Consider the following 18,073-nt stretch of genomic DNA (forward strand, 5'->3'; position numbering starts at 1 on the left):
AGACCCACTGAGACCACAGGAGAAAGAGAACTTTCCACCTTGAACTCAGAGGAGGTTTCTAGAAGAGGTGATGAAGGAGTAGGCTCTAAAAAGAGTAGATGGGGGCTTTCCTGGTGGCGCAGCGGTTGAGAGTCCGCCTGCCAATGCAGGGGACATGGGTTCGTGCCCCGGTCATTTCTAAATACATTAGTTGAGAGCAGGAGTGAGGGTGAAAGTGTGCCAAGCAGAGCAGCAGAAGCAAAGGCCCAGAGGGCTGAGATGGCCAGATCCGCACCTGTGCACATGTAGTGCATGAGGCCGGGGCGAGGCAGACTAATGGAGGCCGGAGAACACCCCGAGGGGCTCCACGGGGCACTCCACTGCTTTGGAAAGTGGCAAATCGAGCTCTTTGACAGCCATCGTCATGCAGTTCTGGTGTTTCTGGTCCACTTTGCCTAATCAGGTTAGAGTAAAATCAACTCTGATTCCCTGCCTCCCTCCCCTCCCTCCCCTCCCTCCCCTCCAGCCACTCCATCCCCACTGACTGTGCCAAGGGCCAGCTGTCAGGGCAGCAGCTCTGTATGAAGCAGTACTACGGGCTCTTCTCCTCCTACCGGCTCCCCGGCCACACCCAGGACACGCTGGTGGCCCAGGAGAGCAGTGTCATGCCGGAGCCTGAGCACGTCATTGTGGCCTGCTGCAACCAGGTAGGCGGCCCCTTGCTGCTGCAGCCTTTCAGGCTTGGGGAGGGCGCACGTGTGTTCATCCATTCCTGCTTCTCCAAGGGTGTTCAACCCCCTCCCGGAGTCACACGGTGAGCTGGGGCAGGGTGGCCCCAAAGTGGGGTGTCTTGATTCCTGGTCAGTCCCATTTCTCTCCGCTGGTTGGATTTTAAGAACGAGGAGAGTCATCAATTGAGAATGCCTTCAGTGGGTTCCCATTTCAGTCCTGACCAGCCAGGTCAGGTTCAAAGAACCGCCTGGATGGACTGAGAGTCGTTAATGAGACCCAGCATGTCCTTAGCCCTTCCACATGCAGTCATCCAGGCTGTGGTCTTCCTGGAGACCACATACAGACAGATGGACAGCTTACAGACTGACTGTCAGGACTTCCATGTCCAGACCATAGGCTTGGCACTTCCGTTCATCCCATCTGATCCTACGATGGCCCTGCAGAGGGGGCCTTGGAATCTCCATTTGACAGATGAGGAAACGAGACTTAGGTTAAGTGGCTTGTCCAAGGGTGAGAAGTCCTCCTAGGTCTGCCAGTGTCACAATCCCACAAGGTCCTCAGACTGGGTTCCAGGGAACAAAAAAGAGTCCATGGGGGCCCAGGGGACAGGGCGAGCATGAGGACTTCTGACAACAGACAGTATATTCTATATATTGAGGCTCCACATAAATATTCCATCTGACTAAAAGCTGTTTTGTTTTCTGTCAAAACCCAAGTTTGACATCCACCCTGGGGACTCCCCTGGTATTTGTTCTACAGTGTTTTCTTCTTGGGCTCATCTGACATTTTCAGTCTAAGCCGGGAGCCCTAAGTCCGCCATCGGAGGATGGCCGTTCCCAGGTTCGAAGCCCACCTGACGCCTGGCCGGCCACAGAACGAGAACCTTTCTCCATCTTCGTTCAAAAGTCAAACCCAGAATTTCCCGGCGCCCACGCACCCTAGCGTCCACCCCTTCCAGAAACGCTCTCAGGCTCCCACCCTGAGCCAGGCCACCTGTATGCTGTCCAGCGTGTGGGACCAGGCCATCACGTCAACCAGCTGACAAGCGTTCTTGACCTGGGGCTGGGAATAAAGCCCTTTACAATGCCCGAGGCTCTAGCTTCAAAACTGCTGAATGACAGCTCACAAGCCTTACACACAGAGCACACGCAGGTGCACACGTATGTGTGTACACGTACGCGTAGAGCATTTTGTGGGTTGTTTCTCCATTTTAATCTTCCTCTGCATATTATTCGCTGACTTGCTTTTTTTCTCCACTCACCAGTGTGTTTGAGATCTATCCCCGTAGATGTACCTAGAGCTAGTTCATTCCCTTTAACTGCTGGATAGACATGCACTGGATGAGTACACAATTTACTTAACCATTCCCCTACTGGAGAACATTTGGGCTCTCTGTACCGCTTTGCTATTGCAAACAGGCTGATATGCACATTCCTTTATGTCTTTCAGGGCACAAGAGTATACGTTTCTCTAAGCCTTAGGCTAGAGTATGTTTTTATAAGAACAACTGCTGGATCATAGGGCATGCACATTTTCAGGTTTGATTGACACAGCCCTCCAACAGCAGTTGTATCCATTTCTACTCAATTCCCCACAAACATAATGGTTTTATGTAATCTAGGAACTACAGAAACAAGCTTTCTTTAGTAAGTTTAATCTGACCTTCTTTGATTTGGGGCAGTTTGGAGTCCAGCACAGTCAGCAGTGTTGGGCTGGTCCCCACATTATGACTCTTCAGAGCCATCACATACCTTGGGAACCATGGGCCCGAGCATCCCCGCCCTGCCCCCATGTGGAGGCTCAGGGAGGGCCTGACGCCTTGGGCTGACCGCCCTGAGTGACGTCTTTGACCTGTTTCCCCCACAGTTCTTTGTCTTGGATGTTGTGATTAATTTCCGCCGTCTCAGTGAGGGGGATCTGTTCACTCAGTTGAGAAAGATAGTCAGAATGGCTTCCAACGAGGATGAACGCTTACCTCCAATCGGCCTGCTGACGTCAGACGGGAGGAGCGAGTGGGCTGAGGCCAGGACGGTCCTCGTGAAAGGTTAGCAGCAGTGCCCAGTGCATCTCCACGCTCATCTCATCCTCACACCCATCGGCTCCCCTCCCTCCAGGGTCGGGCGCCATGCCTCATCCCCATTTGCCATAGCACGGGGAGCTCAGGCCTCCCTCCAACGCAGGACCGATGGCATGTCCTACTGTCAGCTGAGGTGCCTTGAAACTGAAGGCACCTTTTGTGCCCTTGTAATTCATCTGACAATGTGCTAGCTTTCTGGGTGAGGCTGACTAGCCCTGGAATCTGAGGATGTCCAGGAATATTGAGGGAGGGAAGGTTACGAGCTGGATGAAGGCCAGCTGCAATGAAGCAGTTGTGTTTTACTGGTGGGCAGGGATGGTACTCATTTCAAGAGTCTGAGTCACTGGAAGAGCTGTCAGGTGGGGATCTGGGATGGAGCCCACCTCTGGGAGGGTGGTTGGCTGCCTCCTTCCTGTGATTTCACGGTCCCGGAACTCTTCACCTTCAAGCTGACCTTATCCTGCAGGCTGCTGCTCTTATGAAAGTTTCTGAGCGTTCCCATAAGAAATCCAGGAAGAGCCTTACAATTTTCAGATCATCCTTCTGGAAACGACTTTTCAAACCCAAAGCGAGCCCTATTCTCAGAAACTGGATGGAGAGCCTTCCTTTCTTGTCTACGCTAGAGATTCCCAGATGAGGGGTGACACTTCTGTGAGCCTCTGTCTGCCCCTCAGGTTTTGATGCAGCCAGGTGACCGTTTGGACTCCCGGAGTGTCTGTAAGCTGAGGACCTGGGATAGGCCTAGGGAGTGTAAGGGACAGAGAGGATGAGCCCCTGGTCCTGAGCAGCCCCTTCAATAGGAATCGGGGAAGGGACGACAGATGAGGGAGCAGATTTAAGTACATAGTAATGCAGTGTCTACCCATGTAAGGCAGTCGGGCCAGCAGGTGCCAAATAAATGCTCCAGGACCTCAGAGAGGGGAGGGAGCCCTTCTAATTGGGAGGCTTTTGAAAGGCTTTGTAGGAAGAGGTGGGAATTGAGCAAAGCCCTGTGACATGAGTGAGAGGGGCAGGAGGGAGGGACAGTGTCCAGGCAAGTACACCAACTGCAGGCAAAGTCGACCGACCAGCAGGGCCACGTCTGACCTGCCAGTACCATGAGGAGAGCAGTCTGGCTGGCAAAGGTGGCCATGCTAAATGTACTGAGGGAATGAGAAAGTGATGGGGCTTGGATGTACGGCCACAGGCACTTCCCTCTCCCTAGAAGGTTCTTCCCCCAGGGCTGGCTGGCTCCTTGCACCATCCCAAACTCAGCTCAGGTGCCCCACCTTAGCCCCTCTTGGAGCATCCCCCAGCTCTCCCCAGCTCACTCTGTCCCCTTGTCCTGTTTTCTCATCTTGATTGCATTTCTCACCCTCTGAAGTCAGCTTTTCATTTGTTTGATTCGTGGATTCGTGCTGATTATCTGTCCTGCCCCTCGCCCCAAGTCTACAAGGTCCAGGAGAACAGGGGCCTTGCCTGGTTTAACTTCTGAATCTGCTGTCACAAACACAGCTAGTCCCCAGTTATATTTGTTAAATAAAAGAATGAAGGACTGGGCTTCCCTGGTGGCGCAGTGGTTGAGAGTCGCCTGCCGATGCAGGGGACACGGGTTCGTGCCCCAGTCCAGGAGGATCCCACGTGCCGCGGAGCGGCTGGGCCCGTGAGCCATGGCTGCTGAGCCTGCGCGTCCGGAGCCTGTGCTCCGCAACGGGAGAGGCCATAACAGTGAGAGGCCCGCATACCACAAAATAAAAAATAAAAAAGAATGAAGGACTACTAAGGATACTGGGCCCCAGACTTATTTCCCACTTACCAATGAATTTTTCTTTCATTCGATTCTTGGGCACTTTAAAGTGGTTGGTCTTAAATCGGAGGCTGCATGGGTCGCAGGGAGGTGTAAGAGTTGACCCTGTTCTCACCGAACTCACTGCCAAGTGGGGGAATTAATAACTTATGATTTGAAAGTGAGTTGATTCCCTCAGCAGACCATGGTGTAATCAAATCCCACTCTTCTCCCCTCCAGGGAAAGAGACAGGCATCAAAAGAATCGCCTCTGCTTCCAGTACGGTTCCCACTTTATTAGCAGGCCAGGCCCAAGCCATCTCTCTGCAGAACTGACCGGGACTGCCTTGGGGTTTGAGTGCTTGGGTGCGCTAATCGGAATTAATTTGTTAATGGCACTTGATCTGGCTTTCTGAATGGAAGTGCTGTTTCTAAAGGAAGCACCGCAGAAAGGAGGGGGCGCAAACACGCCTTCCCTTTGGAAATCTAATTAATCCAGTTAGCACTGACTGTGTCATCTGCACAGCAGGAAGCCAATCTTTCACAGGACTCTCCTCTCTGGAGTGCCCCTTCCCGTGGGAGGAAAACAGGGAAACCACTTGGATACAATTTTGGTGTAAAAATGAAAGATTAAGGCAGCTTGGGCTAGAGTGGAGAGTGAAGATGGAAAGACACGGGTGGGGTCTAGATACATTTCAAACTAGAAGTGACAATAAGGAAAAGAGGAAGGAGCAAGTGTCCTAGGTTTTTGATGTGAGCAACTGAGTAGATGGTGGTACCATTCACTGAGATGAGAACCAGGTGAGGGAAGTGGCAACAGAATGGAGAAGTCCTTTCCAAGTACGTTAGGGCTGAGACGCCTTGAGTCAAGTTAGATCTATGTGTCTGGTCCTCAAGGGAGAGGTCGGTACAGAGATATAAATTTGAGAGCCATCAGCACAGAAGTGATATTTAAAGTCACGGACTTGGGTGAGATCATCTGGAAACAGAAGAATGGGGCCTTGGAGGTCAGGTAGAGAAAGATGCAAAGGGGATTGCAAAAGAGCAGCCTGTGAAGTCAAGAGGAAACCAGGAGATGAGTCACGAAAATCCAAGAGGGAAGGAGAGAGCCGCTGACCACGTGGGATGCTGCTGAGAGCTCGCGGAAGAGCAAGACAGAGAGGAAACGCTGGGCTTAGCAACCCTAAGTCATCCGTGACCTTCACCAAAGTCAGACTAGAGTGCTAGGAAGGGTGAATGGTTGTATGCTGATGGAAGCCATCCAACAGCAGGAGGGAATTGTTGATGAGACGGTCACTGAGTAGAATCTTGAAGGGTGGGTGGTTCTTTTCAGACACTTTGGTACTGGAAGGAGCAGGAAAATGGAAGTGGTGGGAAGACGATGGGGCTCAAGGGCAGAGTTTTTAGTAGGAGAGGCAAGTGCATGGAAGTAATCCAGGAAGTGAAATTGTTAATGAGGAGAGAGAGACAAACAGAGGGGTGGAATTCTTGCAAAGGCAAAAGGAAATGGAACCCAGAGAATCAGAGGCCTTTGACTGGTACAGGGAAAACAGGAGCTGGGCCCGAGGTCCACGGGGATGTGGCTGTGGTAGCAGGAATAAGAGCAGGTTCCTGACTAGAGGCTTCTGGCTTCAGATCCGCAGAGCCACGGCTATGCACCAAGAGAGGTGAGGGTGGGACACTGGAGGCAGAAGAGAATACATGGAATAGCCTCTTGCAAAGTGGAAAAGACAGCCTACTCAGGAAACTTGCTAAGATTCATGGACTATGTCGAGCTTATATTTGAGGGCTTGGGGTCATACATTTTAGAAGAAATTAAGTAGCATTGTTTTGCATTCCCCCCGCCATAGTGTTCAGGTCCTGAGATTCAGGCAAGGAGAAGGAGCGTTGCTGGGTTCAGCCAAGGTTGGTGAGCATAACGGAGGGAGTGGGGGGCAGGTGTGGCAGGGGAATGACTATAATGTTGGAATCTGAACTGAGTAAGGAGATTCGTTAGTCTGCTCAGGCTGCCATAACAACGTACAACACACTGGGGGGCTTAGACAACAGCCATTTATCTTCCCCCACTTCAGGAGGCTAGAAGTCCAAGATCAAGATGTCAAGATGTCAACAGAGTTGGTTTCTTCTGAGACCTCTCTCCTTGGCTCATGGATGGCCATCTTCTCCCTGTGTCTTCACATCGTCTTCCCTCTGTGTGTGTGGATGTCTGTGTTCTCATCTCCTCTTCTTATAAGGACACCAGTCATGTTGGACTAGGGCCCCACCCCAGTGACCTCATTTTAATTTAATTACCTCTGTAAAGATCCCCATCTCCAAATACAGTCCCATTCTGAGGTAGAGGGGGTTAGGACTTCAACTTGGGAATTTTGGGGGGACATAGTTCAGCCCATCACAGGAGGGAAGTGAAAGACAGGGGTGGGTGGTGGAGAGTTGAAATAGGCAGTGGGGCCCAAGGGTTTTGGGGGTGTCAGAGAGGTGAGACATGTTTCAGTGGGAGGTAAGAGAGTGTGAAGCAGGAGTCAAGAGTGTGGTCAGGGTGCGGCATGCTTGAAATAGGCTTCAGAGGGGGTTGGCTCCTGGTAGAGGCACATCCCCAGATGTGATTGGTGGGAGTGGGTACTGAGGTTAGACTGTCAAAAGTGAGAAGTCAAGGGGCTGAGAGAGGAGTATGCCAGCCAGGTCACACACACGGGGACGTCCAAGCTACTGGAAGGACGGCCAGAGTGCTGATGGGGAGGAAGAAGCTGAGCCAGGAGCCCAGGTCATCATGGCCGGGCACTGTGAAGAAGTCAGCAGAGCCCAGCAGCAAGGAGGAGGGTGTGATGGGAGGGATGAAAGCCCAACAGCTACAGCTCCAAAGGGAAAGGGAGGAGGAGTCATTTAGCAGCAGGAACAGAGAAGGGGAAGCCCCCTACCAATCTGGTCCCCTGGTGAGTATGAGGGGACACAACAGTCTCTTAGGAGGGGGTTCAGGGAGGTGGGCCCTCAGGGGGGCCACCCTCCACTTGAGGCAGAAGGTGAATAGAACACTTTCAGAAGAGGTTAACAACACAGGGAATAGCCAATCAGTCACCGTGAAGAGTCCAGGAAGGAGGAGAGGGGGAGGGGGGAGGGCTGTGTCCACACAGGGGACACTGGAACGGCAGGGGATGAGAGTGCCAGGGAAAGACCCAGGGGTGGTGGTCACTGTTGCAAATGCTGCTCCCAAAGCCCTAACCTCGGGGAAGCCTCTCTCCTGGTTCCAGGAGCAGCTGCTGGCTGTGGTTGTGAGGCTTGGGGGTCTTTCTGGCTCACAGTAAAACCACAGTTAATTCTGTGAAATGGGTTGAACTTTCCGGGGTATCTCAGCTGAAGTCCCAAGGGCTCCACCTCCCTTCCTGGGACCCAGGCAGAGACCCAGTCCGTGGGCACTGGGCCCAGGCTGGCACTGTCCAGCAGGAGGCTTTAGCCATGCTGAGCTCCTCTCGTCCTGGTGGAGGCCTGGAGCAAGGAGCCTGAACTCAGACAAAATCCACCCCTGTATTCTCACAGGGTCAGCTGAGACCCAGAGGGGCAGTTGACTTCATCAACCCACTGTCTTTCCAGAGATGGTTCCTTGATCCCCCAACCAGGATGGCTGCCTCTGTGAACCCCCAGGCTGCCCAGCCCCTGACCCTCTGCCATGACATCAAGAGGGTGGAGCTCATGGAGGTCCAATAACTGCCAGTGGGGCACAGCCCACATGGAGTGCCCTCCAGGGAGGCCAAGGGCTACAAGACCTGCTGGTACCATTACTGTCCCTGAGGGCTGCCAACTTGCTGGGGAGACCAGAATAAGCAGAATCGTGAGGGCAAGAGTGGACAGGATAAAACTAAATGAGGGTCTCCATCAGGAGTCCTGCGGGCGTTTGGAGGCCTCACCTCTCTGCATGTCATAGCCCAGGAGGCTTTCCTGTGTCAAGTGGGACTAGACGTAAGCCCAGGTGGGTTGAGTGGGTGGGACTGGGGCTAGCTGACAGTATCAGGATCATCTAGAGAGCTCCTAAAAAGAACCCCAAAAACCCAGATTCCTGGGTGCTGGTGATTTTCCAGTGGGACTGGAGTGAGGCCAAGGGATTTGTATTCTTAAAGCACCCTCAGGTGTAGTGCAGATTGGGACCCACTTATTCGGATATCAGCGGCTACTGTGCATGGAGGTCCCCCTTGGTGCTGAGCCCTGTCCTGGGCGCTTTCTGTCCCTTGTTGCCATCAGTCTTCATAATAGCCTATGAGGTGAGAATTTCATCCCCACAGAGCAGAGGAGGCTGTGTCTCCCACAGTTTGAGGGAGTCCCCACCCTTACAGGTGGTGGGCGGTGGAGCCAGGACTGAATAAGGAACATCTGTCTCCCCAGCCTGAGATCTGTGGGGCCTGGTGGGCAGGGGTGGGATTCAGGCCTCAGAAGGGCCGTGCACATCCACTCAGAACCTCCCTCCCTGCCCAATGCGAAGCTATGGCCTTCCCGAACCCAGGAGGAGCCAACACCGTTATCCTGGTCTGGAAATTTAATTTGACATCCAGCCCTGAGTCTGGAAGACTACAGTGCTTGTCAATTTGTAGGAAAAGGATAGCCAGCTGAGACACCTCCACCCCACTCACCCACCGCAGCCCGCTGGCTTGCATGGGTGCTGCCGTGGAGAACCTGCAAGCAGACTTCGGAGGCATATGCCGTCATTTACACAGTCCCGTAAATATTTATCCCCAGCAGCCAATTAGAGCTGAGCCACTGCTTGCAAGGAGGGAACTGACAGAAGGTAGCTGTGTCTGCAGAAGGCCTCCTTGGTCATGGTTTACAAGAACCACTCGGGATGGGGCATTTTGCTCTTTAAATATTGTCATCCAGAGATAGGCAAGTCTGCTGATTTGAAAAACAATTGCATGTTAGCAATCACAGCATGTCTGATTTAACTGGCCCAGAAATACCTCCTGGTCTCTTGAGGCTGAATGCTGTTTCTTGGGACCAACCCCTCCCTCCCACGGTGGAAGCATGAAGGCTTTTATGGATGAGAGCATCCAGGCAGGGAGAGGCATGTGGTCCAAGGCAAGAGGCCTGAGCTTGACCTGTGCCTCACTGCTGTGCCCTGGAGCCTGGCTTCCTAGGCCAGGATGTGGAAATAGCAGCCCCACCCATGGATAGGACCAAGGGGATGCAAAGCTGGTGGCCTGGTGCCTGGCACACAGAGGGTGATCGCTAAGGGATAACTCTTATTAGATTGGGGGAAACACTCTGGGGATGTTTTGCCCAAGCCCACAGCCTCTCTGGAAAACTCCGGTGAACTGAAAATGGACACCTGTTGATGGGCACTGCCCTTGCAGTTAGTGACAGTGGCCCATGGCCTCAGACTGAATGGCCTATAGTCCTTGTGTGGAGCCCTAACCCTTATTGACTCTGGGGTGCTCTTTTGCCTCCCCCAGGCTCCCCATATACCACATTCTCTGTGTGCACACACTCCAGACACCTGTCCTCTTTCATTTCTCACTGGGTGCCATCTCTCTGGCCCTCACCGTCCATTTTATGACCAGCACTATGATATTTGGTTACAAGGCAGCTAAGGGGTTTTGGGGTTTTTTTGTATCTCCTGACCTTCTCCACTCACCACCTCTCCCCTATATTCTGGAAGTATGATAGCTCTTTAAATCTGCCTTTGTGGGAAAGGTGGCTAGAACCCAGAGGAAAGAAATTCTTAGCTCCTGACTTTTAAAAAAAAATTAAATTAAACTTATTTGGAGATAATTGCACATGTACTTGTAAGAAATATACTCACCTGTACCATTTTCCCCCCGAATGGTAACATCTTGCAAATCTTACAATATCACAACCAGGACATCGACATTGATACAGTCAAGATACAGAATATGTCCATCCCCACAAGGATCCCTCTGTTCCCTTTATAGCCACACCCACCTCCCTTCCAGCCCCATCCCTCCTTAACCCCTAGCAACCACTAATCTATCCTTCATTCCTATGATGTTGTTTCAAGAATGTCATATAAATGGAGTCATGCAGTATGTAACCTTCGGAGATTGGCTTTTTCACTCAGTATAATTCTCTGGAGATTCATCCAAGTTATTGCATGTGTGAATAGTTCATACTGCATTCCACAGTATGGATATATCACAATGAGTGATATAACCATTGAAGGATATCTGAGTTGTTTCTATTTTTTGGCTATTACAAATAAAGCTACTATGAACATATATGTATAAGTTTTTGTGTGATCATAAGTTTTCATTTCAGAAAAAAATGTTCAGGAATGAAATTGCTAGGTCATATGATATTTGCATGCTTAATTTTTCAAGAAACTGCTAAAATGTTCTTCAGAGTGACTGTACCATTTTACATTCCCATCAGCAACGTGTAAGTGATCCAGTTTCTCTGCATCCTTACCAGCATTTGGGATTGTCACTATTTTTTTTTTTTTACCCTTCTGATAGGTATGTAGTGATCTTACTATAGTTGTAATTTACATTTCTCTTATGACTAATGATGTTGAATGTCTTTTCATGGCTAATTTCCCTCTAGAGGTCATCTTTTGGGAAATATCATTTCATGTCTTCTGCTCATTTTCTAATTGGATTGTTTGGGGTTCAGGTTTGGGGTTTTGGGGTTTTCTTTTTACTGTGAGTTCTAAGAATTGTTTCTATATTCTTTACTAGCCTTTTATTGGATATGTGGCTTTATATTTTCTCCCAATATGTAGCTTATCTTTTCGTCTTCTTAACAGGGTGTTTCACTAAGGAAATGTTTTTAGTTTTGATGAAATCCAATTTATCAATTTTTTCTTTTATGGATCATACATTTGGCATCAACTCTAAGAATTCTTTGCCTAGCCCGAGATCCCAAAGATGAATTTCTCCTATTTTTTTCTAAAAGTTTTATAATATTACATTTAAGTTGACTATCCATTTTGTATTAATTTTTTATAAGATATGAGATTAAAAAATATTTTTTTATTTGGGTATAGTTATATTACAATGCTGTGCTAGTTTCTCCTATACAGCGAAGTGGAGTTCCCTGTGCTGTACAGCAGGTTCTTATTAGTTATCTATTTTATACATATTAGTGTATATATGTCAATCCCAATCTCCCAGTTTATCTCCCCTGCCCTGCTTTCCCCCCTTGGTGTCCACACGTTTGTTCGCTACATCTGTGTCTCTATGTCTGCCTTGCAAACCAGTTCATCTGTACCATTTTTCTAGATTCCACACATATGCATTAATATACGAGATTTTTATCCAAGCTTTTTTGAGGAGGGGTGCCTATGAGTGTCCAATTACTCCAATAATATTTGTTGAAAAGGCCATTCTTCCTACACTGAATTACTTTTGCACCTTGGTCAAAATCAAATGGACATATTTGTGTTAGTCTATTTTGGGGTTTTCTGTTTGCTTCCATTGATCTATGTGTTCATCTCTCTGCCAATACCGCACATTCTTGGCTGTGTAACTATGTGGTAAGTCTTTAAATTGGATACACTGACTCCTCCAACTTTATTGTTTTTTAAAATTGTTTTCGCTATTCTAGTTCCTTTGCCTTTTCACATAGATTTTAGAATAATCTTGTCTATATCTACAAAAAGTCTTCTGAGATTTTGATGGGAGCTGTGTTAAGCTTGTATATCAATTTGGGAGAATTGGCATCTTCACCCTGTTGAGTGTTCCAACGTGTGAATACGGTATGTCTCTCCATTTACTTAGATCTTTGAAGTTTTGCATTCGTGTTTTGTAGTTTCAGTATACAAGTCCTGTATGGTTTTGTTAGATTTACACTGGAGTACTTCATTTGTTTTGCATGATTTAAATCACATTGTATTTTTAATTTTGGTGTTCCTGCCTTGTCACTGGTATGCAGAAATACAATTGATTTTTGTATGTTTATCTTGTACCTTGTGAACTTCTAACTCACTTATTAGTTCTACGTGGGTTTTTTTTGGTAGATTCCTTATAATTTTCTACATAGACAAATCATGTAGTATGAAAATAGGCAGTTGTTTTTTCTTTCTTGTATGTTTCTTTTTTATTCCCTTTTCTTGCCTTTTTGTGCTGGCCAGAACTTCCAGTACTATGTTGAATAGCAGTGGTAAGAATGGGTATTCTTTCTTGTTCCTCATCGTAAGGGCAAAGCATGCAGTCTTTTCACCCTTAAGTATGATGTTAGCTATAGGCTTTTTTTGTAGATGCTGTTTATGAAGTTGAGGAAATTACCTTCTATTCCTAGTTTTCTGAGATTTTATCATGACAAGATGTTGAATTTTGTCACTTACACTTCATCAATTGATATAATCATGTGATTTTTCTGTAGTCTGTTAATACAGTGGATTACATCAATTGATTTTCAAATATTGAACCAGGTTTGCATCCCTGGAATAAGCCCCACTTAGTCACAGTGTATAATTCTTTTTATATGTTGCTTAATTCTGTTTGCTGATATATCGTTAACTATCTTTGTATCTATATTCATGAGGGTTATTTGTCTTGTAGTTGGTTGTTTTTTTCATGTGTTTGGGGGTGGTGGTAGTGGTGTACTGTTTTATCTGGTTTTGGTGTCAGGGTAACATTGGGAAGTGTTCCCGCCTTTTATATTATCTGGAAGAAATTGTGTAGATTGAAGTTAATTCTTCCCTAACTGTTTGGTAGACTTCTCTAGAACCATCTGGGCTTGGAGATTTTGGTGGGGAGGGGAGAGTTTAAACATACAAATTCAATTTCCTTAATAATTACAGGGTCTCCAAATTATCTGTTTCAGATTTGGTGCATTGTGGTAGTTTATACTTTTTAAGGGATTGGTCCATTTCATCTAAGTTGTCAAATTTATGTCTGTAGAGTTGTTCATAGTATTTCTGAAAAGTTATCTTTTTGATATCCGCAAGATCCATAGTGATGTGCCTGTTTAATCCCTGATATTACGTCTTTTATCTCTTTTGTTTTTCTTCGTTAGTCTTGCTAGAGATTTGATTGATTTTTGAAAAGAAACATCTTTCTTTTCATTGATTTTCTTTCTTTTTTCCCCTGTTTTCAATATCATTGATTTCTGCTCTTTGTTATTTCTTTCCTCCTCCTTGTTTTGGGTTTATTTTGCTTTTTTTCCCTAAGTTTTTGAGTTGAGAGCTTATATTTTTCATTTGAGACTTTTCCTCTTTTCTGATGTCAGCATTTGTGCTATACATTTCCCTCTCAACAAAGCTTTAGCTGTGTCTCACAAATTTTGATATGGTGTGTTTTTATTTTCATTTATTTCTATGTTTTTTTTTAAATTTCCTTTAAGATTTCCTCTTTGACCCATGGATTACTTGGAAGAGTGTTGTTTAGTTTCCAACTGTTTGGAACATTTATTTTTCTGCTGTTTTTAAAAATCTTGATTCCAGTGGTCAGAGAACACATTTTGTATGATTTCAATTCTTTTCAATTAGTTGAGGGTGTTTTATGGCCTAGGATATGGTCTACTGTGGCATATATATTCCAAGGGCACTTGAAGAGAATGTGCATTCTGCTGTTGTTGGGTGAAGTGTTCTATCAATAGATCCTGTTGATCGATGGTGTTGTTAATTTCTTTTATATCCTTGCTGACTTTCTGTAGCTGTTCTGTCAAGTATCAAGAGAGAGGTGTTGAAGTCTCCAATACACTTGTGGATTTGTCCTTTTTTCCTTCAGTTCTGTTAGTTTTTGCTTCACATATTTTGAGGTATGTTTGGTAGATACACATTTAGGATTGCTATGTCTTCTTGGTAGATTGACCTTTTTTTTAATGTAATATCCCTCGACATCTCTTGTAATTTTCTTTGCTCCGAAGTTTACTTAATCTGATATTAATATAGCCACTCCTGCTTTCTTTTCATTAATATTTGCTGGATATGTCCTCTTCCATTTCCTTTCACCCAACCTATATCATCATATTTGATGTGAGTTTCTTCTAGATAGAATATAGCTTGGACATACTTTTTGTTGGCCTCCTCATAGCCTCTAGGGGCTGGGAGTATAAAGATCACCCCATAAGCCATAGAGTAGAGAAGAATTTGAGAGGTGTGATGGCAGACTTCTCTCCCAAAAGGAGCTGTGATTCCTTTATCTGCGGAGGAAAGATGCTCAGATGTGATTGACAAATATTTAGAAGCTCTAAGTGTCTGAGAAGGAACCCAGTGCCTCCATCTCCTAGGCTATCTATTCCCAGGGAATAGATCCCAGAGGGCTGCGTGTCTATCTGTGTGTGTGTGTGTGCACAGGTGGATGTGTTGGAGAGCAACACCTGAGGGGTCTGCAGCCCTCTAAAGGCAGAGGTGCTGTGTTCATTTTATCTTTGCTCACCTTAGTCACAGTCTGGATGCTTTCAACCTCTAACAGAAGTTCCAGGGCCCTCCAAGGCCGCATGGCCTCTGGAATTTCTGCATCGCGGAAGCTGTCAACCCCCCAGGCATGGGTGGCAGCTCCTCCTATTACTCAACTCCGACTTCTACCTATTAAGCAGGGGCTCCTTGAGGAAGATTGATTTACCACATTAAACGAGCCTCCATGTGCTCGATGAGGATGTCACAAGACAAATGGCTCCTGCCGTGTGCCTCCAGCCCACTGCCCCGTGTTTCCATTACGTTTGGGCCAGAGTCATGGTGGATGAGTTTGGGTGTAGTTCATTTTCTGCCTTACACGATAAACTTGTCAGCATTTGACCGATCAGCTGCTTGTATGCAGGGAGTTCATTTGCAAGGCAACCTGGCATCCCAGCTCTGCTGTCCTGCTCCCATTTCACTCTGTCTAATGAGCTGGGACCCAGTTCCCGTTGGTTGGTGCTGCGCTCCGGGGCCCTGCTCAACCTGCACGCAGTGGTGATAGTTCAGCCCCTCCTCAGGGGTCCCTCTCTCCTGCCTGGAGGTGGCTGGGGCACTGATGCCTTTTTTGCTGCCAGCCTCAAGTCACCCGGCTGGGAAGGAGAGTGCCAAACTCCCACTCTTCTGCATAGAGGCGGCATCAGACCTGCTCCCCAGCCTCTGAGATGGACAGGCCTGCCGTGGGCTTCCTGGGGAGCTGCAGCCTGCCCACTCCACACTGGCCTTGGGGCTGTTTCATAGGCAAATACCAAGCCTGGGCTCTAAGAGCTCACTGAGACATGGACCAACGTGTGTAACATCGGGGTTGCCCATGGTCCCCAGGCCCAGGCCCTCCCCAAGTGGCTAGGCATCACTGACAAGCTCCACCCACAAGCCTGGGTGTCTACTGCCTAGCCTCAGAGCCTTTTCCAGCACTGTTATCTCCCTTCCTCTCCGCCTGTTTGAATCAGACCCAGGCCTAGCCAAGGCCTCCCGTGCTTTGAAGCCCCCAGCCACCCTGATCCCAAAGGACCCCCAGAATAGCACACAGTGCAGGGCCAGGCACCATGGCCATTGGCAGGGACTCCTATAGGAGCAGAGAGGGGCAGGGTGGGAAGCTTTTCAGAGAGTGAGGAATCCCTTTCCTGTCTCCATCTCTCCCCCATCCCTTCCATCCCATGAAGCTCCATGCCCCAAAGGTAGTGGTTTCCTGACTTTCAAGGGGCTGGCTGGGCTCCTCTGAGCTCCCTCTCTGAGCTGTGCCCACAGATCTCAGCCTCACCTATCCATGCACACTCAAGTCCATTGCCAGCCATGGACACTTTCCTGTGCCCACCTGGGCTGGGGACCCAGGCCCTGCTCTCTGTGAGCTCAAAGACGTGGGAAGAGGGGGTCAGATCAGGGCTCCTGGAGCTGGACTGTCGGTGACAGGGTTTTGGGGCGTGACAGGGTCACGCACTGTAGGGTCATGCACAGAGCGCTAGGAGGTGGTGGTTACATGGAGCGAGCAGAGGGTCCTCATCTGCCCTGAGCACGCAGCCGAGCCGGCTTGTTCCCGGTGTGAGGCGTCCTGGAGGGCAGGAGCTCTCTGGGCTGCTCCCACCCACGCCGGGCGCAGGGTCGGTACCATGAGAGGGTTAGGGAACTTGGGAGGATTTGACCAGTAGGGCTTTGATAGGCAGAGAAGGAGAAGGGCCCCCATACAGGGGGCAGCCTGCGTGATGGTGAGGGGATGAATGTGCACAGGTGACTGGGAGTGACAGGAGGCTCCTTTGAGGTCCATGCAGGGATTCAGGGCAGGCGACCCGGAGGGGCAGCAGACGCGAGCAGTGGAGCCCAGGAGCCACGCTGAGAAGTTTGGATCCTTCCTTGTGGGCCGTAGAAGTTGTTTCAGGTCGAAGAGGGTGATGTGGTGACTGTATCACACTTAAGGAAGGGCGGAGGGGAGTTCTCCACCCCCGACCCCACCCCCAGCACAATGGTGTCTCGTTTGCCGTTCAGTCCCCAGGTCATGGCCCAAAACCTTGATGTGGATCAGATGAGGCAGGAAAGTCCAAGAGGCCATGTGGAAGGTGATGAGTCATCCTGGACCCATAGGAGTAGTCAAGAGGGATCCTGAACTCCCAGGGCTCCCCAAATCCATATTCTAGACAGGAAGCGGGGAAGGGAGAGCCGAGGGTGGGCTGGCTTGCTGGTTAGCCTCGTTCGCCGGCTAGAAGGTCTCCTCTGAGAGACATCTCCTTCCCCCAGGATTTGCAAGAGGAGGGAGGAAGGGGATAGTGGGGACTGCAGACTCCTTTCACTCGAGGACGTCTGTGGACCCCTCTCACGATCCTGGAGAAATCACCCTGGCATGGCGGGGACTGCACAGGTGGGCTTAGCATCTGTGTGCCCAGTAGGTGTTGAGGAGACCCAAGGGAGGGTCTCAGGGATTGCCTCACTCGAGGCTGCCTATGCCAGGAAGGAAAGCAGCCCTGAGAGCCTGGGGTGAGGCCAAGAGGAGGGAGGAGCAGACAGGACTTTCTCGATGGCCATTCCAGGCCCCTAACTGGACAGAGGAAAGGATGGGCAGAGTCCGGCTGTGGTCCTCACTGGCAGCGTCAGCTGTGTACTCAGCCTCCCGCTGACTGGGGAAGGTGCTGCTGGGCCTAGCTCAACCCATGGGCAGGACCTGGCTGGCGAACAGCACAGGGAGACCTGAGCCTGAGGGTGTGGAAGCCGTACCTGCTCCCACACATTCCTTGGACTTCAGGAAGGCAGATTCCAGACGACTACGACACACGATGGGTATATTTCTTGGCTTCAGGCTCTGGAAGGAAAGAAGGCTCCAGAGCTGGGGGCTGGGGTGGGGGTGAGAGCTCTGAAAAGAGAAGTTCTGATTCAGCAGTCCCTGGGGTTCCAGTGGGAGGGGCAGGAGGGGAGAGGAGTTGTGGCTGCAGAAGCAGAGGGCTGCGTGTCCAGGCTCAGAATCGAGGGGCACAGAGCTGACTGCAGGAAAGAGCAGAGCCAGCACCCAGGACCAGGGCTGCCCAAGGGTCTGCATTAATGCTGAGACAGGAGGGAGCTGGGAGGGGGCTCGACTGCCTTCTTGGAGGGATCTTCAGCCCCCAGAGTGTTTCTCTCTGACACAGAGAATAGCATTCTGGACAGGGATCTTGTACTTAAATAACTGCAGGGACAAGAGGGTTAAATAAATGAGAGAGGAC

The 18,073-nt window shown here is 49.2% G+C and overlaps 1 protein-coding gene across 1 annotated transcript in view; it reads left to right on the forward strand.

Annotated features, from left to right (window-relative positions):
* CHAT (choline O-acetyltransferase) overlaps window positions 1-18,073 on the forward strand; it is a 49,690-nt gene that overhangs the window by 11,272 nt on the left and 20,345 nt on the right. The window contains exons 6-7 of the mRNA XM_024739098.1: window positions 506-686; window positions 2,578-2,755. Coding sequence (XP_024594866.1) covers window positions 506-686; window positions 2,578-2,755 — 359 coding nt within the window. The remainder of the gene's footprint in view (window positions 1-505; window positions 687-2,577; window positions 2,756-18,073) is intronic.

Source organism: Neophocaena asiaeorientalis, unplaced genomic scaffold, assembly GCF_003031525.2.
Source record: "Neophocaena asiaeorientalis asiaeorientalis breed wild unplaced genomic scaffold, Neophocaena_asiaeorientalis_V1.1 scaffold202, whole genome shotgun sequence".
Lineage (NCBI taxonomy): Eukaryota > Metazoa > Chordata > Mammalia > Artiodactyla > Phocoenidae > Neophocaena > Neophocaena asiaeorientalis.